The sequence below is a fragment of the Saccoglossus kowalevskii genome, chromosome 2 (assembly GCF_978046115.1).
Source record: "Saccoglossus kowalevskii chromosome 2, keSacKowa6.1, whole genome shotgun sequence".
Taxonomy (NCBI): domain Eukaryota; kingdom Metazoa; phylum Hemichordata; class Enteropneusta; family Harrimaniidae; genus Saccoglossus; species Saccoglossus kowalevskii.
Window position 1 is genome coordinate 25,366,276 of NC_140642.1, and position 26,018 is coordinate 25,392,293.

The 26,018-nt window shown below is 34.5% G+C and overlaps 1 protein-coding gene across 3 annotated transcripts; it reads right to left on the reverse strand.

Annotated features, from left to right (window-relative positions):
• Positions 1–397: 397 nt before the first annotated feature.
• LOC100369635 (presenilin-1) lies at positions 398–25,991 on the reverse strand. 3 transcript variants are annotated; one of them, XM_002738700.4, is made up of 10 exons: positions 25,523–25,991; positions 13,317–13,561; positions 12,763–12,904; positions 11,707–11,774; positions 10,280–10,500; positions 8,169–8,267; positions 4,386–4,511; positions 2,733–2,936; positions 1,778–1,890; positions 398–1,295 (listed from the first exon to the last, which is right to left on the reverse strand). In XM_002738700.4, the coding sequence occupies exons 1-10, from the start codon at positions 25,700–25,702 to the stop codon at positions 1,140–1,142; spliced, it is 1,554 nt and encodes a 517-aa protein (XP_002738746.1). In that variant the 5' UTR covers positions 25,703–25,991; the 3' UTR covers positions 398–1,139. The 3 variants fall into 3 exon arrangements, with proteins under 3 accessions (XP_002738746.1, XP_085349637.1, XP_085349641.1); XM_085493511.1 differs by having other exon boundaries at positions 817–1,295; positions 4,398–4,511; positions 25,523–25,985; XM_085493515.1 differs by lacking the exon at positions 25,523–25,991 and adding an exon at positions 17,744–17,779 and having other exon boundaries at positions 817–1,295.
• Positions 25,992–26,018: the final 27 nt, after the last annotated feature.

A 26,018-nucleotide genomic window follows, 5' to 3' on the forward strand; every position in this document is an offset into this window, starting at 1 on the left:
AAATAATATTGCTATTTTCAAAAAAATGTATCAGCCATACGTTGAATTGAAAATGTTGTTTTACTGTGAAAAACAGCATTGTACATAAAACACTTAAGCAATGTATATAACATTTCCAGCATTGACTATAAAAAAAATCTGATATATTTACTCAGACAATTAGATGTTGTTGATAATGTGTATGGCAGCCACATGGCCAATCTAATATATTTCTGCCAATTTATCATATGCTCTATTAGTAATGCATGTGCTTTTGTATATGACAGAGGAATGTCTATGGTCAAAATAAAGTCACGTTTTAATAATCCAGTATGTAATTTCTGGTTTCTATGCAATTCAGATGCACTTTTAATAAGAGCAAATATGGCATTGGTGCTAGGTGAGTATGAGGACAAACAATCATTGTTATGATTTTGCTTTGGATTACTTTCCTAAATCTTTCAAATTTCTTACTATAAACCTAATATGTTCAGATTTATAGTAAGGATTTAGACATGTGTACATAGATGTTTGTACATATCTGTGATTTGAAGAAAGACAGAGTAACATGACTCATGGTGCAACAAGTTCAATTACTTAATTCACACATATTGATACATTCCAGTTCAGACAGCAAAAATATGTCATATCTGTACAACTATATGAAGTTAGAATACTGCCTCCTAGATTCAAATAGTTTCAAGCCAGGAAAGAAAACAGATCAGTTCCTAGCATTGGAGTTTGGCAGGCAAGCAAGTGGAACAGAAAACAGAGTTTTTCTTGGCCTTAGCTGTTTTTTTATGTCTTAATTATTTTAACTGACTTGTGTCTTGTTACATGCAAAATGTACTGGGGTAAATAAATGTACTGTCACTGGATTATATTTGTTACAGAACTTCCTGTCCAAGTAAAGTACGGTAGCCTTCCATGAGGGTAATGTTTAACATTTTGAATGCCCAAGTCTTTTTTTTTTTCACCTCTCAGAAAATAAATCAGCATAATTGTTTTTTCATACATATAAGTGGAGAACTACTGAACATACCTTTGGTCAAAAATCAAAAAGAAATTAGAATTAAACACACATAAATGTGCAAAATGTAGAGGTGGCAAAGATGATGAGAGCATTCAAAAAATCAAACAGCGCCTTCCGACAACATGTATCATATATAAACCTGCTGACTTGCTAAAGTATCAGTAAATGGTGACACCAAATATCTGGTAGTGAAGTAGAATATGAGACCAAACGTGATGGAGATTGGTAAGGCTGGTAAAGCTTTCTTGAAAATAGCCAACAATAACAGAGTCAAACACAATCCCTGCAAAATAAAACATACATTCAGGTAGAATATTTGATGCAAACTTCACAAGAACTGGCCCTGTCATATTCCAAGGAAGCAAAAGCTCATATTATCAAAACTTCACATGGTAAGTATTCAAAACAAATCGAAACAAGTCGCTGGAAATGACAATACATGAATGAAATCGGCCCAAGCATGCCTGAGAAACTGACATGGCGTTTTTTTTTATAGAAAAAACTAAATTAAGGTGTACATGTATACTATTACGCATTGTCTTTGTGCCTGCTTTGAACAAAATTGGGCAAGGCCTGCCCAAGAAAAGATATTGGACACATTCACAGATGGAGCCTATACCATACAAAACATAGTTTTGTTTTTCGTGCAAATTTTTTTAGGTCGGAATAGTAAAACATTTTGAAAGAGGTGGTGGGCATTTTAGTAAATGTGACCCCAAATTATGCAAAGTAAAAGGTGGGTACTTTACCGGATATGATACTTACAATGAGTATAGCAACAAAACAAGCAAGCGTTGTTGTCCAGTCACCGTAAGAAGAGGCTTTTCCAACAAGAACACTGTAGAAGATGAAATCACCTAATCCAAGCTTCACACCACCTACAGATAACGAGAAAGCAACAATACTGAGCTCCACAATTTCTTAGGAGCTGTAATACCATAAGTGCCCCTACTAACAAACTTGTACAGTCGTGAATTAGTTAGTACATCTTGAACACCAGGTGGGATTGAAAATGAATGTATTGGGATCAGAACTAAATTGAAATTTCAGGCAGTCATTGTGAGTATCATATTGAATTTTGCGCCTCACACATTTTTTCGCAATTTTGCGTTCAGGTAACATACAGTTTGTTTTCTATTTCAGAGGAGAGGAAGTCTGTTGATCTAAACCTTCAATGCATGTATTGAATAGCATCATTTAATAAAAATTTTGATTCATACGCCTATCACAAAACTTTAAAAAATACAAAAACAAATACAGACTAGCTTGTGAGCTGATATAGCTCTGCTGTTTGAGATGCATAATGAGAAAGGAATATCACATCAATCAGTCTAGCCATTTTCAAGATAAAAGGATGTTCACTAAAATAAGAATTGGTGTTATCAAAACTAAATGAATGAATCTGATAGTGGAATGAACCAAATCAATCTGACTGAGGTCCATCAAAGGTGTCTACATATAAACTATCAAAGCAATTGGGCTACCCATTTTCAATAACAAATCAAAAATAACAAATTTTACCAAAAATATTCACTTAAATTAAAGAATTGAAGGTATTGTTCTGGTTTTTAAGCAGAAGTCAAAAATGTAAAGTTGACGACGATGAACCACTATATCCTGCCTTTGTACTAACATTTAAACAAAATCTAGAAATGGGAAGGGAAAGTTTAATGGTCACCAGCTATAAGTTCTTATTGACAAAAGTTGAAATTCAACTCACGTTCTTCTTCTTCTTCTAAATCCAGAGTTGCGGTCGTGTCTCTTGGTCGTTCATTACTTGCTGATCGTCTCAATGCACTGGCGGCAGCTCTAGCATCTACAGATTCCACACTTTGTGTTCTTGGGTCAGTTGGTGTTTGTATGGGTTGACGATTTGACCAGTCTGTAAAACCACCCTCATCCAAATCCTCATTCAAGGCGTCATCTGCCATAACAATTAAATCTCTTAAGTCACAAATCATTACAATGTGTTGTCCATTTTTGTTATAAATTCTCTAGCCTTGTTTCAATCCCCCAAATTAATTATTTATAATAGACTGGGATTTATAGGGTGTGCAATTGACCATGGTGTGATGTGCGATAAAGATCCTGTTTATGACATGAAATCATCGTGGTGGATTGTATAAACATGAGAAAAACATTGATTATTGTTGAGTGAGAATGGTACATGTATTACATGTATAATTATTTACATCACTGTTCTAATACCTAAATATCTGATGCTGGAAAAAAAACTTAAAAACTGTTTATATTACATCACAGCTAACTGGTAAAAACATGCGGCTTCACATTCAATTCACTATGGCAACACATGAGGGCACATACTGCTGTTGTTTGATTTTGGCGATAGCGATATGAATACAGGTTTATTGGAAAAATTCTGCCAAGGTATAAGGGTGAGACAATAGTCGAATGAAATGAACCATGGCTGGCTGAGATGGACAGCAGCATATATTTTAAAATAGAACATGCTTGCGGTAATTCTAATGATCACACAGGTTTATTAAACTAATGTTCATACTCAGAAAGAACTGATTTTAAATTTTTATAATTAAATCAAGGAATAAATTAACCTAAAAGATAAAACACTGTAAACAAGCCATGCATGGCACAGTCCCCATTAGTTATCAAATTTAAGATGTATATTTTTGTTTATAGTTTTAATCAGTCAAAGCATGTCAAAGTGGCTCTCGAACCATATTCATTAAAACAAAATGACCGATTTGAAAAACAAATGACATGGACAAAATACTGTATGTTCCAAGTTTGAACAAAATCCATCCATAAACAACCGAGATCCGGTTCCGGAATGCCAGATTTTTGAGATGATTTGTTAGCACAAAAAATGGCCACCATAGGATAGGCATTCATGTGATCACAATCATCATAATCTCAGTAATTAATTATCATGCATATGAATATTAATAAGCAAGCTGAATGCAACATAGAATTGACAGCAAAGAGATAGGAAATGACAGTGAAATGGGAGTGACGTAATATGTTAATGATACCATATTTCCGCTATTAGAAGCACATGGGTCTAAAACATCAAGTCAGACAAAATGAATGTAAACATTCTTATTATTGTTAGCTACTGCAAACCATTTTCATTTTGCAGGACAAACCTTTTTTACAAGAATAACTACTTAAGTAATAAAACTGAAATTTGTCTTCTGATACAGGAAACATGGTATTTTATATCTACACAAGATAATTACAATACTAACAATTCACAAGTTAAAATAAAATAAATATTATAAAAAAAGGTAAAGTTAGAAAAACGATAGAGGGGTTAACACAGGTTAGTAACTGCATGCATACAGCCTGGCAACACTGCACAATGTATACCTATCAGTTGTTCCAACTTTCTTACCATGACGCTTACCAGGCTCCCTTATTGGTTGTTCAAGTTCCGTTTTTTTGTTGGACTTTTTCTTTTTCCTTTTTGGTCTCTGCTCGGGATTATTGTCGGCCATTCCTACTAACCAAACCATTGTGGCTAAAGAAATAATGAAGAAAAGAATATATCAATTTGAAAACTAGGGAATCTTAAATTTCATAAACAAATAGGTTTGTGTTATTGGAAACCTAAGTAGGTGAATGGTTTTTGCATTCAAAACATGTCTTGAGATGAAAATATCTGGATTTAGTACAGATTTGAACACACATATGAACCTCCTATCATAATGACCCCACGGCAATTTAGAAGCGATCACTTGATGTGTTACATCCAAGCTAAAAAGTGAAAACATAGGAACATTACATTTCAACTGAATTGTCAGAAATATCAAAAATATGTGGAGAAAATGAATAACTATCATCCACATATAGCAAATATAATATAGCATAATATAGCATATAGCATGTGCTATATTTATCAGCCAATTATGGCCACCCAAGCAACGACCATGAAGGTGAAATATTCGACTACAGTGGACAGTGAATAATCAGTGGAACAGTACTCAGTACTCAAGCTTATGAAGAACATTAATTCTATTGATCCAGTGGTTTTAGAGAATCAATCAAAGAAAGCTTAAAAAGAACTCCCATGTGCTGAGAGTATTGGAGACACATTAAATATAATTCGAAATTACTTAGCTGAAAACTAATTATGCAAATCAGAAAATTAATATGACCAGATTTGAGTGTAAAACTAATGAGGTCTGCGCAATGTAACAGAAAATCTATGTCTCCAAGTTTAATTGAAATGTGATTAGAACCAAAAAATTATGAATTATTATGCTTATTAGGGAATTAATATGAACAGATTTTTACCCCAAACTAATTAGGTTTGTACATTATCCTAGAGCATCTTTGTACTAAGTTTCATTGAAATGGAATAATTAGTACCGTGAAAACTCCAAAATTTCGACCCCTCTAAAAATTCGACCGCCTGTTTATTTGCCGGGTTTCGGTGTTTTATTTACCTCCAAATTTTCGACTCCACTAAAAATTTTTACCGACTCATTCTTATTAGAAAATTGCGACCAGTTTTAGTTTTCCCTCAAACGAAAAAAAAACCGATGTGAGCGTTCAAACGGGACCTTCCTCGAAGGCATGAATCCGGGTTTCTGATTGACTGAGAGATTTTTATTTTATTGGTAACGAAAATATATTCTAAATAAACGAAGTTTCAAATAAAAACGAACACAAAAATCTCGGCATGCTGCGTTTCTGAATTGTTGATTATTACTGTACTCAGTAGTGATTATAATAATGTACACAAAATAAATTTGTTGAATGGTTATGAAATACAAATAAAAGTCAACTTAGTTTCATCGTAAGCGAATGATTCCGGTCTCGTATAAACGTTTGATGCTGTAGGATATCCGCCATGTTCTCTTAGGTCAAATAGGTCAAATCGCTAATTAACCAATCAAAAAGCTGGATGATGCCAACGTGTTCAAATTACCATAGCTTATTTAAATATGTTAATGTTATTGAACGCAATGCGGAAGAGATTGATGTTGTAGTACGATATTTTGGCTTAGATTTTGATGCGAAAACGGCATGATTTTTTTTAAATAAAAAAATTAGTTGTTTTTAAAAAATAAACTGGTCATCTGAAGAATAATTTAACATTGTTCACAGTGATAACAGCTCATTCTCGAAAGGAAGCTTACCCGCTCACGCTAGTCACGATAAAAATCATACACGTGTACTCTTGAATAGACAGACGTCAATGACTACGGTAAAACTTAGACTCTATTTTAGCCGGCAGGATTGATTGAAATGTCCGAAAAATGACGCCAAAATACACCTTAAAAGTCCCATTTTATTTTCTTAAATCCCATTTTATTTTTTAATCCAGGGGCGAATTTACGGCAGAATTTGGTCCCTCAAATAAGGGACACGTGAGCTTTGATTCTAACCGGATACATTGCACTGGGTCAGGGAGATCGTTTGCTAAACTTCCATGTATCTTTTGTCCAATGGGTACCTGTACTTCGAACATTCGCAAGTTTTCCTAGGTAGTGCGAGACAGCTTTGTCTTTTGACCTATTAGTTTTGTGCTGACCTCTTCTCCGCGTCTTGATGTTTTGTTTTGCTTGTCATAATACTGATTGATGACTTTGTTTAGATTTTGAGTTACAACTCGGCCACGACCTTTGCTTTTACCGTGAAACATGAGGAAGTTTACGTCAATTGACGGACATTGCATTTTTTAAAAACTAATGAAGCACACTGTCTATCATCCCCATTTTTTCATTTACTGATTTCTATTCTGAAAAATTCGACCGTCCGAAAATGCACCTTAATTTTGACTCTAAAAACACGTCACATTTCTAACACCAATTATTTAAAACCGGTCGAAATTTTGGAGTTTTTACGGTACTTTAGATATCAGTGTGAAAGCTTAAAAATGGTTAATTATGCAAATTAGGTAATTAATATGTACAGATTTTAACCCACAATTATTCAGGTCTGTCTATTGTCCTACAGCATCCATGTACATTCATTGATATGTGATGTATAGTACCTGAGATATCAATGTGAAAGTTGGTTAATTATGCAAATTAGGTGATTAATATGCACAAATATTTACCGGAAACTAATTGGGTCTGCATAATTCTAGATTCATTGAAATGTGATGATTAGTACTTTAGATATCAGTAGAAAAGCTGAAAATTAATTATGCAAATTAGGTAATTAATATGCACAATTATTTACCCTAAAACTAATCAGGTCTCTGCATAGTCCTAAAGGATCTATGTACCAAGTTTCATTGAAATGCGATGATTAGTACTTGAGATACCCGTGGAAAAGCTGAAAATTAACTAATTATGCAAATTAGGTGATTAATATGCACAAATATTTATCGAAAACAATCAATCTCTGCATAGTCCTTGAGTATGTAAGTACCAAGTTTCATTGAAATGTAATGCTAACTACTTATATCAAATGCTGAAAATTAATTAATTATGCAAATTAAGTAATTAATATGTACTGATATTACCATAAAAACTATCAGGACTGTGCAGTGTCGTATGACATCTATGTACCAAGTTTCATTGAAATGTGATGATTAGTACTTGAGATATCAGTGGAAAAACCGAAAATTGACTAATCATTATGCAAATTAGGTAATTAGTATCCATGGATTATTACCAAAAACTAATCAAAACCTAGCATTAGTTCAGAGCATCTATGTACCAAGTTTCATCAAAATCCAATGAGTGGTTGTTTAGATATCAGTGGAACAGTCATGGAACCACTAAAAAATAGCTAATTATCATGCAAATTAGGTAATTAATATGCACGAATTTTTACCAAAAATTAATCAAATCTGCGCATATGTTCAGAGCATCTATGTACCAAGTTTCATCAAAATCCAATGAGTGGTTCTTTAGATATCAGTGGAACAGTCATAGAACAGCTAAAAATTAGCTAATTATCATGCAAATTAGGTAATTAACGAGCATGGATTTTTACCAAAAGCTAATCAAATCTGCGCATTGGCCCAGAGCATCTATGCACCACGCAGTGGAACAGTCGGACACACATACACACATACACACACACATACACACATACACACACACACACATACACACATACAGACACACTAACTGCAAAGACTCCCATTTTGTGCTTCGCACATGGGAGTCAAAAATACTCGTTAAACGCATAGCCTCACAGCAATACCAATACTCACATGAATAAATCAGTGCCGGGAATATTGGTTCATTTCTTTCTTGTGCAGTCTCAACAAGAACTCTTAGAGGACCACGAGGGCATAACACTGCTACAAGATCTGTCAACATAAAACATACACTGTAATCAACATACTGTAAAACCATTTATTTTTGCTATTTTAATGTTTTGAGCATATTCACTTTGTTTTAGTTTCATGAATTTGTCAAGGAAAGAAAAATTTAATTTATCAGCAATAATAAAAAATTAAAACCCCGTGAATAATTAATGCATTTAGAGTATTGTAACAAATCTTGACTACCGGTACATTCACAAACAATAACAACAATTTCAACTCATTCGCATTACTTCATTGCTGCTTTTTTGTTGTAAATCCCAAGGTAGTTTACTGCCTGACCAAAGACCTAGCTAAATTATTCAATGACACAAAAATTATACATACATCTTTCGCTACCCTAATATTCTAGTTTTTATTCTTATTTCTTTGTTTGCTGGAATTGTCTTCATGAATAACAAGCCATGCATGGCACAATCCCCGTTAGTTATCAAATTTAAGATATATAGTTTTGTTTATAGTAATATAGCTGGAATAAAACCATGTTAGGAATATGATTTTTTAACATTAAAATGATTGACATTTGTATCTGATCGTCAAACAAGTACTTGTCCATATTGAGAGATATTGCTCTGGAACAGCATTCAAAATCAGCCATTTTGAATACATGTATATATGTAACATGATGTATAAGGAATATATAAAATTTGAATATAATTAGTCAAAGCATTTAAGAGATATGGCTCTAGAAACCCAATCATTAAAACAAAATGGCCGCCAGTCAGCCATTTTTAATCCAATCTGAAAAATAAAATGATGTGCATCAGGAAACCGTAATGTCTAATGTAAGTACCAAGTTTGAACGAAATCCATCCATATATGCCAGAAATGCTTGATATTTGATGATTTTTTAGCACAAAAATGACCACCATATGGCCATTTTGAATAGGATCGTCAAACCAATATATCTGTTTATCTATGACATGATGTATAATGAATATTTAAAATTTGAATATAATCAGTCAAAACAAGTCGGAGATATGGGTCTAGAAGCCCATTCATTAAAACAAAATGGCCGCCAGACAGCCATTTTGAATACGATCTGAAAAATAAATGATGTGCATCAGGAACCTGTAATGTCTAATATATGTACCAAGTTTGAATGAAATCCATCCATAAATGCTTGATATTTGATGATTTTTTTAGCACAAAAATGGCCAATATTTGGCCATTTTGAATAGGATCGTCAAACTAAAATATCTGTCTATCTATGACATGATGTATAATGAATATATAAAATTTAAACATAATCAGTGAAAGCAAGTCAGAGATATGGCATGAGAACCACATTCATTAAAACAAAATGGCCACTAGTCGGCCATTTTGAATCTTATCTGAAAAACAAAATTATTTGCATCAAGGTCCCATAATGTCTAATGTATATACAAAATATATCTGTAAACAGCCGAGAAATGGTTGATTTTTAAGATTTTTTAGCACAAAAATGGCCGCCATTTGGCCATCTTAAAATGTGCATCAAGGTCCTATAATGTCTAATGTATATACCAAGTTTGAACAAAATCCATCTGTAAATAGTAGAGAAATGCTTGATTTTGATGATTTTTAGCACAAAAATGGCCACCATTCGGCCATCTTGAATCAGATCGTGAAAAAAAATGATGTGCATATGTATAATATCATGTATGATGTATGTGTGAAGTTTGATTGTGATTCATCCAGGCATTTCTAAGATACAGGTCCGGACGCATGCACGCACGCACGCACGGACACACGGGGGTCAAAACATAAGTCCCCGTTTTCGGACTGCGTCCAAACGGGGACTAATAAATTGCATTACCTGTACATAATGCTTAGTGATGTGATTATGTTATCAATTTTTAATTAAAATTTCTAGGTGGAAGGAGAATCTACTTTTACAGCATGATATAGGCATGTGCTGAGATATGAAAGGAAACATCTTCTAAAGCTAATAAACACACTAACCATTATTGCTCAAGGAGAGAAAGAATGTGATTTCACACTTAGTTTAGACATACCATATATGGATATAGCACCAAGAATAACCCAAGTTGTCCACTCTGGTAGATATTTGATAAACACTAACGCCATCAATGCAGAGATTATAATCAAATAGGCTTGCTGTAGATGTAATGGTCCCTTCCAATGTATACACATCATCCCAACCACGCCGAAATTCCACATGAAAATGGTCAGCGTTATATAATCCATAGGCACATTGTAGGTACTCAACAATTCTCTGCAATTCAATATATGTATCATAGTTAATATGTTCAAAAGAAATAAATACAACAGCATAAGGTACAGTTTTCTAGATGTTAAGGTGCAACAAAGGTAATCGACTTTTATTTTCGATATCATTTGTTGTCACACGTTTGTGTTATGCAAGTCTATGGAGGAAACGTAGCTCTTCTGTGTCCTGAAAATAGCAAATTTAATGACACAAAATGTATCAGAAATGACTAAATCACCATCACAAAGACTAAAGACAGACACAAGAAGAGCTATGAACCCACAGCTACCGGTACATGCTTTAGTAACTTTTAGCGAATGTATGTATCACAAAATAAATGCCAACATGTTTTACTCCTATGATAGCTGTTAAAGCTTCACCTTCACTAATCAAGTAGTTAATAGTACATGTAAAACGCTGAAATTGGACTTTGTGTCAGCGACCATATATTTATTTATTTATTTATTTTATATTAGACGCATACAATCCTTAGGAAAGGATAAAAAGGGTCTTACAGAAAGAAATTAAAAAAAACTACAATCTAAAAAATAAAACAAAAAATAAAAACTTTTCTAAAAAAATAAAACAAATCAAAAACAATAAAGACAATTTGCAGCCAATGGTGAATACAGAATATAGAATGAACACAAAATGTAGCCTAATACACTGATAGTTGTTGCTGTTTTGTTCCATAGCTGTTTTTTAGGAAGACAGCTAAGGCTGGTGCTAGAGTATGGTTTGCCATAATCAAAATGAATTTATTCTGACTATTTTCTTTATCAAAATTTGGAACTTTATTTTGTGCAGTCAGGAATAATTTGTCCCTATGGTGACTGTAAGCTGGACATTTCATGACAAAATGTTGCTCATCCTCAACTATATTTTGGCTGCACATATCACATGTTCTTTTATCCAGCGGCACATTATTATGTCTGCCTTTCTCAATTTTAAGGTCATGGTTGCTTGTCCTGAATTTTGCAATTAACCAAAGCAAAGCCAGTAAGCGATTCCACATTACATGGAACTATCAGGCACGAATGACCGAAAGGTTTTACTAATCACTTGTGATAATCTATTGAAAATATCCTGAAAATAAATTTCAAATAATATTTCACAAAATTAACATCTTGTATTATAGTAATAAACTTCTCAATAACTATACTCTAATGGCTCAAGTTTACGACAAAGTATGCAAGTTGCTTCAATACTTACTGTAAATAGATGTAGGTGAACAAGAACAATAACATCAGTGAGGATACAATCAGCCAACCATGTATAAACTGTAAGGGAAAGTCGTTACACGAATATTGACAATTATACTGTCACAAGTTTACAGGTAAAATATTTCACAAAGTACAGCAGCACAGAATCACTTAGCATTTATCACTGAGGTAGTGATGAGCACCTACAGGACAAGGTTTGAGTGACACATCAGTAGATGTGCATGAGGTACATTCAAGATACATGTAGTGGTGGACTACTCAGAAATGATTATATTTTACTCGGATGTTGATCTAGTTTCACAATCGAAAAGCATGTTTAATAACCTGTGTATGAAAAATTATAGTGATACAAATACAATGTACATCACAACAATATGCACTAAAGATTATGTTCTGTTATTAAGGCTACCGATATGCATGAATTTTTGCATGAATAGGCTGTACAAAATAATATACTATTTCTATCATCAGTTCCAGGTAAGCATAAAATTGCAGGTCAATAAATTACACTTACTAGTTGAAATGGATAATATAGATCAATCATCAATACGCTACAAGTAATCCCCTCCCCTCCCATTTTCGGTCCCCCCTCTTTTCTTCATTTATTTTGTTTAGGCTAAACTTTCTTTATTCCTTGTTTCTCGAGTTTTTATAAGGCAATTTTTTTGAGGAGGGCTGAACAAAAATAAAATTAATTCTTTTTTTCCATTAGATTTGTGTAATTCTCAAAGAATTGTAAATGAGATCATTGATCAGAGAGAAGAAATGAAATAAAATTTTATTTATTTATAGACTTCGGTACTTTGATCATGATACTCCCACAAAAATGCAACTTGGATTTGTTATGTGGCGGGGTGGTAAAAAAATGAAGATAACAATAATATTTTTTTAGCATTTTTTTTTGCGCTTACAAGTCAGCGGGCACGAGAAATTACGCTGAAATAAAATGTTATTTTTATTTCATTTTCGGCTCCTGTTCATTCGGCGGGTTCGCGAAACAAGGGATAATAAAAAGTTTGGCATTACAATGAAATTTAGTGCTTACTTTATAACATCGCTTTTTGTAGAGAATGACAAGGAAGATAGTCATGACAAGAATAACACCAATCATAATAGCTGCATTTGCAAAAGCATTCCATGCCTTTGTACCAGCACCACCTTTATCCTCATGGAATGGAGTGTAAATTCTGTAACAAACAATACAATAAGCTTGTAAAATCATTCCAAAAACTACAGTATTGATTGTGTTCGAACACTTCTGTCTCAGCTTGTTTCTTTCTGTATAATTTAATGTGACAGGACAGTTTTTGTGTAAAGTCAGTTTGGATAGAAATAAGGTATCTAAATTCACAAAGATTGAATGTGCCATCTGAATACCTTAGTGTTCTTCAAAATAGTCCAATATATCTTATCAATAAAAAACCTCAAATCTAAATAGCCCCAAGTTTTTGCTGAGAGTCAGAGAGGGCCTTTGGAATATCACAGTTCAAGCCCTGACCAGTTACATGTATATACAGTGAATGTTTGTTTGCTAACACAACAACAGCTATAAAGCCACCTCCTTGGGTGCTAGGGTAAAGATACAATTTTAATACTTACAAGTAGGCTCCACCACTATCATCTGTATAGAAAGTTACAGCACCAACTGTAGCAACAACAACTAACATACATAAAGATACAGGTGCAAATAACATTATCACATGCTTGGCTCCATATTTTAATGTCAACTCTTCATCATCTTCATCGTCATGTTGCTGCACAGTCCTACGAGTTGAACTTTCTTGCTGAATCCGTCGGTTACAGGCTTCATCACTATCAGATTCCACATTCTGTTCTCTGACACCCTGGAAGAGTAAAAATATACAGGTAAATCAAATCTTTTAGTACAATAATAGTAATTGTAGAATAATGATCAAGAGTTCAGAGTTCAAAGTTGAGGACAGACATAAACTTGTGGCCATGCTTAATTCATATGCTCACGGACTTTACAGGACCCTTGGCCATGTGTCTGCATATAAAAAGTCTGACCAGCCACAGGATAGCACATTTAAGCGACCCTATTATAGAAAGATGGATGGTCTCCAAATTTGGAACATCATACTGGTGGCATCAGGCCTAATTTGTTGACATGGTAAATATATTCTCTATTTAGTTTTCCAAAATGTTCAAGCATTTTGATCACAATGCTTGGAATGCTCTTGTGTCATGCTCCCCTAAATATATCAGATCACTGGCAATTTTCAAACCATTTTGACATTTTGTTGGCCTAAACTCAATGCCCTAAAATAAAATAATTTGACCTGGATTCACCCAAAGCATAATGCAAATATTTTCTTTCACACCAAAAAACCTTTACTCTAGTCTAGTTTTCAAGTTGCTTCATTTCACTTTTTCTTTAAATTAAAATTACAGTATGACTTTAGAGCAACCTGTCATTATTCATATCTTACATTTATAGCACAAGGGTCGCATATTTCCATCATGCGTGCACCACACATTATAACCACCAGTGACAAATTACCCTTACTGTAAAAACAAAACCACCCGACTTCTATAATCACCAATGCAAGATCATTTCTTTGAAAAAATTACCCATTAAAAACAACCAAGGCTGAGTTTACTAAAGTCACAATGTATTGCAATAAAATGCATGATTAAAATGCCACCAATACAATAAATGTGCAAATGTATGGTGTAACAGACTGGATAAAAGCTGTACTGTATGTTTACATATGTAACCATCATCTATAAACCCAATTTTAATTACCCCATTAAAAATGAACCAGAAAATAAACTTTGTTTATGGAGACTGTTTATGGAGAAAATTGGTAACAACGAGAAAATAATACAAACAAGGTCACACACAACCACACCCACCAACCCATATATTTTTACGACAGGCAATACCAAAATGGTAAATTAATTGTTAACTACCAGGAATAATAGGACTTAAAAACTATTATCTGTAGCACTGATAATTTATGCATGTAGAAGTGAAATCATTTAAGTAACTTTGCCCTATACTAATGGGTTTGAAAGAATGAAGGTTAAACCGAGGCATGAAAATTATGATGAATATATAGTAATTATTAAGATAAATGTTTTCATGTCATTGAGAACACCACGTGTTAAAACATACATCACAACATGGTTTCCAAGTTGTATGAAACCGCTTCACCACCTGTCTTGCAATGTAAAGTTTAAAGTTCATGGGAAATATCAAATCATGAAAATATGCAGATGTATTGCTGCTCACACAAGTATGCCTGATAATGCTTTCTGTGCAGCAAATGAAACAAGAAATTCTACACACAATTCTTACTGTGATTGGTCAAAAAGACAGACAATACACTGCACACCTTACACAATGTACATTGTGCCATGATCACAAATAAGTTAAATGATTGCATACCATTTTTGCTCTATTTGTAATACATGCACTTATATAAATGACAGGGGTGTGTCTGCAGTTCTATTGGAGATGAGCTCCAAATGGATACAAGTCATTGTAATTAAAGTAAGCAATTTCTAAAAAATGCATTTGAAATGAGACAATGCTTCCTGAATTAAATATTTATTCTTTTTTTCTCATTGACAACTGTACAAAGTACTCCTTTCTATTGCTATGTACTTATTATCCATTGGCAGTCGCAAAATTTTGTTCTGACAATGCCCATCAAATTGTGGAAATTTAATGGTTGACACTACTTAGCTTGAATTCAATTCTATAAAGAATATAAATTTGCAGTCAAGTCAAAGTTTATACAAGGCAGAATTTGATACTGTGAAATAACCCTACAACCATGTTGTTCTCTGATTGGTCTGATTTTTTGTTGGAGGTTGGGTAGCCAATCAGGTACAATCTTTTTGCAATGTGAATTAGTTCATAATAAATAGTCTTTGTAGCCTTTTTTTTAAAAGCTGTGCGCAGTACAACCATATCTAAAACAACCTGTTTACTTAACTTAATCACCATTTTAAGAGGCTGCCACAACATATGTACTGAATTGTTCCACTATAAAGTGCCTAAGCTGTTGTGTAACAACAAGCTAATAATATTTCACATGTGTTACATGCTTGTATGTCACATGGGACCGAAACTGAACATGGTGGAGTACAATGACTACATCGCTATAACCAAAGCTTTTCAGTTCCACATACAGTTAATATCCAAACCATTTATTGTCATCAAATCAACAATTTTCACCACCAGTTCCCTCTTTGCATCATAAATTCTCAAAATAGTCCTGCTTATAGTCTGCACTTTTTTTCAGAAGATTGGGATTAAAATAGCAACATTTTTTTTGGACTAATAATTGAAAAATGACTCAAATTTTGTCTGCTGGCTCAAAATTTTGGGTTCATTTCCAGAAAACTTACGATAGTGAGTGACAAAGTAGAGAGTAAAATACTTTCATTCAATAAAATGCAAAACCAGCATGTTCAATCAATGTTCTAACCATGTAATTGATGTTTGCTATACGATGAATGCTACACAAATAACATTTTAACTGAATATTAAGTATGTTATTAATATTTAGCCACAAAGCAGAAAATAAATTTATTAAAGCGACAATAGCTGCGATTTTGTTCATTTTTTTTTTCATAACACTAGTAGCTTTGCTATGAGTGGCTTTTGCAGTAAGTGGATTTAACAGTAGTGAATTGTTTTGCATATGAATATCCTTCATTGGAACAGAACATGTTCCAATATATATCTATATTTACAAAAAAACAACATTGCCATGTTTCTTGGTATACAACAAACTCTAAACAAATCCTGCGTCCTTAAAAATCTATCTTATCACCTTTGTCTTTCAGAGGCCAAAAATAGGATAGGTTATCCAACAGAGCCAACCAAAGAACCAAAATTTGGGACGTGAATTGCGACCCAAACAATATTGGCAATAAACAACAGGAAACGTGGTGACCAGTGAGGACCAAAACGACACAACTTGAATTTGTATGAAGGACATGGATTTATTTTTATTACAGACTCCCGGGGAACTATTCTTCGTGACTCAAACATAATTAATACGAGGTAGTAATAACTAAATGATGATATAATGTAATCATCATATATTGTTTTAGACACAATTGCTGAAGGCTAATGTTACGTGGAATGCGATGTGAAAACAAAGAATCGAGTAGTCGCTATTTTGTTGAAATTCGTCACGCGATGGGAAACATAAGAAAATGATGGCAAGGTAATTTGACATTTCACCCAGGGCCTGATAAAATTGTCATTATGTACCATAATCCCTGAGGTTTGCTTTTTTAAAAATTTGATTTCAAAAGGTGGAACCCTCTGACTTGGACATATACATGTATATGTGTATACATGATGTATGCTATGCTTACAGTGTCCACATTTTGGCAACGACCGTTACAAACTGTCATTAATGACACTGAAAATGTTTTATTAAAAAAAAAAAAAAATAAAAAAAAAAATTTATAGTTACAGCTATTGTCGCTTCAAATTCTTGCAGGTTTCACAATACAAATAAAACTGATATACAAGTATTACTTGTTCTAACATCAGTTTTCATCATCAGACACAGTTTTTGTCCCATTCATTTTGTCCAGAAAATCTAATTGTAAAATAAGTGACAATTTGTAATCATTTTTTGTCTTTATTTGTATTATACAACAGGCATTGTATACTATAAACAATGAATTGTGATAAAACCCAAATACATCTCCTACATGTAGGACACGCACTATTATGTATTAATTATAAAATAACGCATTATAAATGTTTCATTTCCCTGCACACTCTGATTAAGCTTGCTACAGGTACATGATTTATATATTTCCGCAATAACAATTCTATTTAATATAACATCATAAATGATACATTACCATTTCAAAGTGTACTCGTCCATTTTGTACGAAAGCTGTCTCTGGAAAGTCGGTATCCAATAGTAACACAGCGCATTCCTCACTATCGGACATTAAACTAATTATCTATTAACAAAACTAATTACGATTATTGACAAAAATCTAGAATAATTATAATGAAATACCATAAAAATGCCGTACAACATGTGGTCAGGTATGGAGTGTTTTTTTTCTCATGACCTATTACTGTTCGCCAAATCTACAGGACTATTTTTAGTGTACTGGTATGGGACTGCTACATGTAGCTAGCAAACCATATAGATGTCAGTAGCTTATATCAAACAGAGATCAAAACTCCCACAGAGAGATAATAAGCTATATTTAAATATGTAAACTTAACATGGAATTAGTCCACACATGTTGCACTCATTTTCATTCATTGTTTTCTCAATACCAAGTAATAATCATACAAATAATGTATGCATATATTTACACCTTTTTTTTAAATATTTTTGTATTTATGCAACTTTTTCAGATATTGAAGCCACTGCTGTATTTCCTAAAATGTTTGTTTTGGTGCTAACTGCACAAGCCTAACAGTCTTCCAAGCCCAATACCGCATGCTTGGAAGGCAACAGTCAGCTCCAAGAATCAAACTCTTCAACCAGTGTACTATCGCTCTGGCCTTATTTTTACATTTTTCATACAAAATTACCCAATATTAAAATCATTTATTTTATTACGTACTAATAGACAGATACTACATGTAATAGTTATCATGAATATATATATATATATATGTGCATGACGACAAACTTCAAAATGTTTATAAAATATTGCTATTGTAATTCTTATTTAATAATGAATAACTATGGCTTATCTATGCATTTTATCATGGTTGTCTTAAATTGCCTAATGCGCATACAAGAATTACAGTGGCTATAAAGATTAACTTGGTATATGCGAGTATAGTAGTGACCAAAACATGATATCTAATATGCAACAAATTGACTACAAATTAAGCAATACATAATCACAACAACAATTTGATTGGCCAAAACCTCCCTAATTTGCGACAGCTGTGGCACAAATTAGTTAAATCAGTCACTTGAGGATTAGAGTACTTTTAACATTCAAGCTTCGTACTCTAGATTTATATGCAGTAACCGTAACTTCACCATGTTTCAACCAGTGCGTAATCATATATATTCAGTTTAGCGTAAATAATAAACAAAAATGAATGGCCTGATTCACAAGGGGTCACAATATTAACAATCATATGGCACAGTGCCCTCTGTAGTCCAAACAAATTAGAACTTTCACTGAAATCAATACCAGGACTCAGAGACTCATAACATTACATATATTTGCTTTACTACTCTGTATTTTTGATAAACAATATAGTTTAGTAATAATAACAATGAACATGCATTCGTCAATAGTTATTTCCACCACAATACTGACTATATATAAATTACCCTCAAATTATTGTACATGTAAGTATAAATACTTAAGGTAACAGGATAGTTTTTTTGCTGTGTAGGTGTGGTTAGGACTTTCTGGGGGTCAGGGGATAAATAGCTGTAAACTAGGGTTAGGATTTTGTAAAGTCTCTAGAGGAATTCTTCCCTGTATGGGCAGAGGTGCAGTAAGCGCCAGGAAAAGGGTATTTCACCTGTAAAATGTGCAGAGATGTGGTAAGGTCCTGGAGGTGGGGGATGTCTCATCTGCAGAATGAGCATAGGCTTGTTGAGGTCAGGGGTCTCACATATAAAAAGAGCAAGTGTTGTAAGGTCTTGGGGGAGGGGGGTTTTCAACTATAGAATGTGCAGAGGATGTGTCATGCTCAGAACAAAAAAAAAACATTCTTGCCATTCTGTGTGTTTTAAAGTAGCGACTCTCGTTCATGGTCTCCCATTTTAACTCCTTTTTTTGTGGCTAACTGAACAATAACACTCTTTTGAGGAGAGTTTGTATTTATATCATTAGATATGTTAGTTTGGTCAATCTAAGCCTTGTAACTTTGAAATGACAAGTCACTGTCAATGACACGTCCCCGTTCCGTTCATATTTGAGTGACATATACATTCAAAGCAGATCATGACCGAAATGCAACTGCATATGTACAACACATTGTTCTAAATCTGAACAAAATCCATCCATGCATGACTGAGATCAGGTTCCGGAATTGTGAAAATACGTGATTTTGATGCATTTTCGGCCTTAAAATGGCCATCATTCAGCTATTGTTAAGCGGATCATGAAATAAATGCACATATCTATTTGTGACATGATGTACCTTGTGTGTGTGAAGTTTAAACTTGATCAATCCAGACATGTCTCGGATACGGATCCAGAACTGAATTCTTTAAAACAAAATGGCCGCCAGTCGGCCATTTCAAACCCAATCCAAAAAAAAATCAAAGAAAGCTTAGAAAGAACTCCCATGTGCTGAGAGTATTGGAGACACATTAAATATAATTCGAAATTACTTAGCTGAAAACTAATTATGCAAATCAGAAAATTAATATGAACAGATTTGAGTGTAAAACTAATGAGGTCTGCGCAATGTAACAGAAAATCTATGTTTCCAAGTTTAATTGAAATGTGATTAGAACCAAAAAATTATGAATTATTATGCTTATTAGGGAATTAATATGAACAGATTTTTACCCCAAACTAATTAGGTTTGTACATTGTCCTAGAGCATCTTTGTACTAAGTTTCATTGAAATGTGATGATTAGTACTTGAGATATCAGTGGAAAAACCCAAAATTGACTAATCATTATGCAAATTAGGTAATTAGTATCCACGGATTATTACCAAAAACTAATCAAAACCTAGCATTAGTTCAGAGCATGTATGTACAAAGTTTCATCAAAATCCAATGAGTTGTTGTTTAGATATCAGTGGAACAATCATGGAACAGCTAAAAATCAGCTAATTATCATGCAAATTAGGTAATTAATATGCACGGATTTTTACCAAAAACTGATCAAATCTGCGCATTGGCCCAGAGCATCTATGCACCAAGTTTCATCAAAAACTGATGTATGGTTCTTGAGATAGCAGTGGAACAGTCGGACACACATACACACACACACACAGACACAGACACACTAACTGCAAATGACGTGCATCAAGGTCCTATTATGTTTAATGTATGTACCAAATTTGAACGAAATCCGTCCATGCATAACTGAGTTCCGGGTCCGGAATAGTGAAAATATGTGTGATTTTGATGCATTTTCGGCCTTAAAATGGCCGCTATTCGGCTATCGTTAATCGGATCATGAAAAAAATGCATGTGCATATGTCCCATATAATGTGTGATGTATGAGTGAAGTTTGAACTTAATCGGTCCATGCATGTTCGAGATACAGGTGATCACGGACGAACGGACGGACGGACGCACACAGGGCAAAACATAAGTCCCCGTTTTCGGACTACGTCCGAACGGGGACTAAAAACTCCAATTTATGCCCTGAATGGTTTAAACAATGGGTGTTTACATTGCACGTGTGAGCAGCTGACTGTTTATTTCACAATTTATTTTTAGGTTATTCTTTTATTTATTTTTTTCCAAACGCGCATTTTCGATAACTCATGACCAAATATTTTTTTTAAAAAGCGTAGTGACATTCCTTTATGTGAGGTTCATTTGAACAAGATGTGAAAATTTCAAAGGAATCAGCTAACCCACTCTTTATTCACCAGACTTCTAAGTTAGTCGAAACAGTTAAAAATGAAATTGGAGAAAACATCAATTTTGTAAAAAACACGTTTCATGCGTCACAAATAGTGTGCAGTTTAAAAAGTTCTATTACAGTGACCACTTTTAATCCATTATAAACACGCCCGTGTTGTATTACCGGTAGAGAATAATCTACACTTGACTTGTAATGTATCTGCAAACAACAGTATTCGATGCATTTGGAGTCACAGTGGTGTTGTCTTTGTTTGGTTGTAGAGACTGCGCTGGTGACGGTTGATCTCCGGCGATCTGAGTCTGTGGTATAGTTGGAAGTGGTGCGTTGGCGGCTGATCGTGCTGCCGTTGCTCGGCGTTGACGTGTTGTGGTAGGTTGACTAGTTGTAACATTGTCGTTGATAAAGCGTGCTGGGCGTTTTGACGATCTCTTCTTTCTTGCTGGAGCCATTTTTGGAAGTACGGAAAGCGATTTTGCGAATTGCGGGATACTAAGTGCATACAGCGAGGCAGCGAGATAGTGTGCTTCGGCAATGGAAGCATGGGCTAGTTATGCACTAAGGTGTGAATGGTTGAGCGAATGACACGAGCCCAGGTTAAATGCCAAGGGTTAAGCCGGTGAATTTAAGCCTGATGGACAGGCGGGAGATGTCGAGTTGAGGATTAATGTGAGGGTGTGCCAAGGTCATTTTTTAGCATTAACACTGAATATATCAGTGCCTTTAATATCCAAACGATTAATCGTAGAACAAGGGATGTTGATGATCTAGGGTGTGTGATTCAAGGCGAGAACATGATCATGCTTAATTGTTTTGAATTCAAGGCGAAGACACCATGATCACTTATTTTGTAAGATTGTAAAATACTATCTGATAAAGGAGCTTTACAGAACACGTTGTTACAGATAAAACTGATACTGTCCAATACGGTAGTTGTCAAACACTGCCAAATATGGTATTATCAATTGTTTTTTTTTGTGTTGACCGGTGATTTTACATCACAGGTGGTTTACAGCAAGCACAAGATATTTACATACACCTACCAACTACCGCACACAGTAGGTAATTACCGAGGGACTTTGCAACATTCCCAGACACTTTCCCAGACGCTCCAACGATCGTTGTAGACGCAATAAAGTTACAGACATGCATGCCTACGTGACAGTTAATCAAAACAACTGACCAGGGTTTCAGATGGGTTCAATTCTATTCTGATCGTTTTGTGAAAATAATAAACCTATTTGATACAAATATTTAAAAACGCCCCTAACATATAATGAAATTATCTAAATTATCCTCGTGAAAGCAGTTTAGTTTTGAATGCAGTTTCTGATTTTGAACAATTGTTGCTATTATGTCAAAGCCTTTAGACGAAGACACTGAGATAGAGATTATTCTACGGTTGCGAATGATCGACAACAGAGGAAGATAGACTAACGAGGGCAACAGTTCAAGGGATTGTGCGAGATTTCAGTCGCATCGGTGGGATATGTCCCTTCGTCAACTGAATCGTTGAGTTTATCAAATTTTTCTGAAGGATATTTGAAACTGGTATATAGTGACGGTGTGGTGAAACTAAGTAGAAGATTCAAGGGAAAGATTGACTGGGCGATGAGTGTTCTGGCAAACAGGGCAATGAGACCAGCCATTATGCGAGAAATTGAACGGGACACTCACAACACTCATATTATTAATACAATACCCATTGACAACATCTTAACAAACTACCAGTCAAAAGAATTTATGTAGCGTCTGCATGTAGCAAAGTGTCGGGGGATGTTGCAAAGTCTCTCGGTAATTGCCTACCAAGTGCAGGAGTTAGGTATATGTAAATATCTTGCACCCGCTGTAAATGGGGCCAGTATAATGACTCATTCTTTTTTTGCTACTAGCGTGTGAGCATGTTCGTACAATATGACTTTTTATCAACTTCTTTTGAAATAGGCTAACTTGAACCTGGTTGTCTGGTAAAACAAAAGAATCAATTATGCAGTTGTTGAAGATTTAGTCATTCACAGACAGGCACCTCAGTCTTCGGGCGGCCTTTTTTCTCCAGTAATCAAAACCTACAGACAGTCTGTTATCGAGAAATTTTAGAAGTTTTAAGTTTTAGGGCTGCCTTGGTATCTTCTTCTTTGATCTACTACGTTTGGCATTGTAAACAGTGACATTTTCAAATACAGAAGTAAAAGCAAAGGTCACCCTTAAAATTAGCCTTAAGGCAATACATGTATATGGCATAAATTACACTTCCAAAGTTTGTTTGAAATTTTCCCACAAAAACAATTTCATTTTGAAATTTCTAATCCCAGAATAAGGAAATCAGAAACAAAATAAATGTGTACACACAGCACCATGCACGTTTACACTGGATAAGGATGAATAAACATAATACACTGAATCCTTCAACGTTACCTCACTGAAAAACACTGCATTACTGTTTTTATTTTATTTTTTGCTAATAGATGCAGGTTAAATTTTGTAAGAAATCGCCAAACACAGAGAGTGATTTGTCACATACGTCAGTGCAAAGGTCAAATTGCAACACTAGCAGACTGTAGCACTAATATTGTTATTTCAATTTATGATTTTAATCATATTTTTTGTCCTAGTCAAAACAGAAAATGCCAAGTTGTTCTTATAAAAAGAGCAACACTTATAAAAATGCCAAATTTAATGTTTTGATTTTGAAAGGTGAACACTTGTTCATCACTTTAAACTATGATTTTTGCTTGAGATTCTAAGAAAACGGAATTGATGTTACACTGGAGGTAATCTCAGAATTATATATAATTTTTGCATTTATTCCTGTAAATATATATTTTCATACATGTAGATTTACAGGATTAAGCATTTCATCAGATTTGGCCTTGAAACCAGAAACTCTCTCAACTCTGAAGTTCCAGCCCTGTCAATGAAGCTGTCAAGACTTGTCTATTAAAATTGGAGAATGGACATTGATACACTGCGTTTCATGCAGCTTGACTGTATTTTAAATAAACTATTTATAAATGTTTAATTTCAAATGAAAACAAATTGACCAAGCACAATGCCTTAGCAGATCTATTCATATCACCCCATAAGAACATCTATCAGGTACATTGCAGTAAATCGCCCAATGTCATGAGAAAACAAGCAAAGACTCATGGGAATGGGCATTACTGAATGGCTTCTACTAAAGTCAACTAAATGAATTTGAATATGAGGATGTTCCAGAGCAAAGGTTTTAAAATATTCTTATACCTCTCCCTAAACATTTCACTCCAAATTGAAAAAAAAATTGTATGCTCCCATACACGAAGGGCAACACATATCTCTATTTTAAGTGCATGCACTTTATTGAAATTTCCTGTCATGAGTTTACAGATGATAGTGTTAGAATAGTATGTTTCAAAGATAGCCTAAATAAGTCGTTGGCTTACATGTGCTTTTGAATTGCAGGTGAGCTTCTAACAAAGCAAAATATTATTTCCTTCTCTATACAAGTGTAAATTTGATATTATTTTTTTTTGCATCACAAAATCATCATTGTATCTAGATATTAGACGTTTGATAACTTATTCATTTATGCAAAAGGCAGAACCCTTATAATAATTGCAATATTTCCTCTACTCGTTGTGAAAGACACTGTGAGCCATTGTTCACAAATGACATCAATAAGTACTCATGAAGACGTTTGAGTCAGGAAAATAAGAAAACAAAAACTAAAATACCGACATACATGTAGTTATTCAGGGATGTTTTTAAACAAGGGAACAGGGGTGCAGCGCCCTCATGCCATGGCCATGTGCCCCTTACCCTGGGAAGCAGATCCTCTGGCAACCATAGAATTCTGATTGACCAGGGATCACATGATAGTAATTTTGAACCCAAGGAAGCCATAGAATGCTTCATTTTAACTTAGAACTCCACACCCTGGCAGGGAGAACCCTAACCCCCCCCCCCCCCCACTTGGTGGCTCCGCTGAATTGCAGTGCTCCCTCTTGATTTTTTTTTCTAGAAAACCCCCTGGGTATTTATAACTTTGTGAAGTTGAAACAATGTACCAAGACTCAGACTTAAAGTTGTCTGGGATCAAAAGGATTAGTTCATAATAATAAAAGCATTAAGAAGGCGACATACGCGTATAATCTTCGCCCAAACTTCCTTAGTATGCGCATATATCATAACATATCCCTGACCTATGGAACGAGCATAAACAACTTATGAATTATACCAAGAAATAAAGTTGTACCAGGAAGTCTCCGTGTACTTACAGTGGGCCTCGTTCTGTCAAAGCCGCCATACATATGGGTTCTGATCCCGCCATCTTCCGTGTCTGGCGGGTCACTAAAATTTACACTTCCTCCTGTTCCACTGTAACGAACATTTGGCACGGTCTCCATGAGTTGTGAGCGTTCGGAGCAATCCTCTTCCTCCTCGTTTGATAAACTCATACAGCTATAACAGATGAATTCGCCGACACCAATATTTCAATCGGCGACGACCCAGGAAGTGAATCTGAAGGCTGAATGTTTTTTTCTGATGATGAGTCACGAAATATGGCTGATTTCCACGATCAGACACACCCTAACTAACCTGAAAAATCCCTTGCACTTCGGTTGAATTGGTAAATTGGCTTTCGAAAAATTAATGCGCTAAGTGTTAAAGACATTGAGATTAGTGTTAAAACGAACACGGAATACGTATATTGTGTCAGAAAACAAACATGGCGGATCACAGCGAAGGAAAGGCCATGACGTCACATTAGGA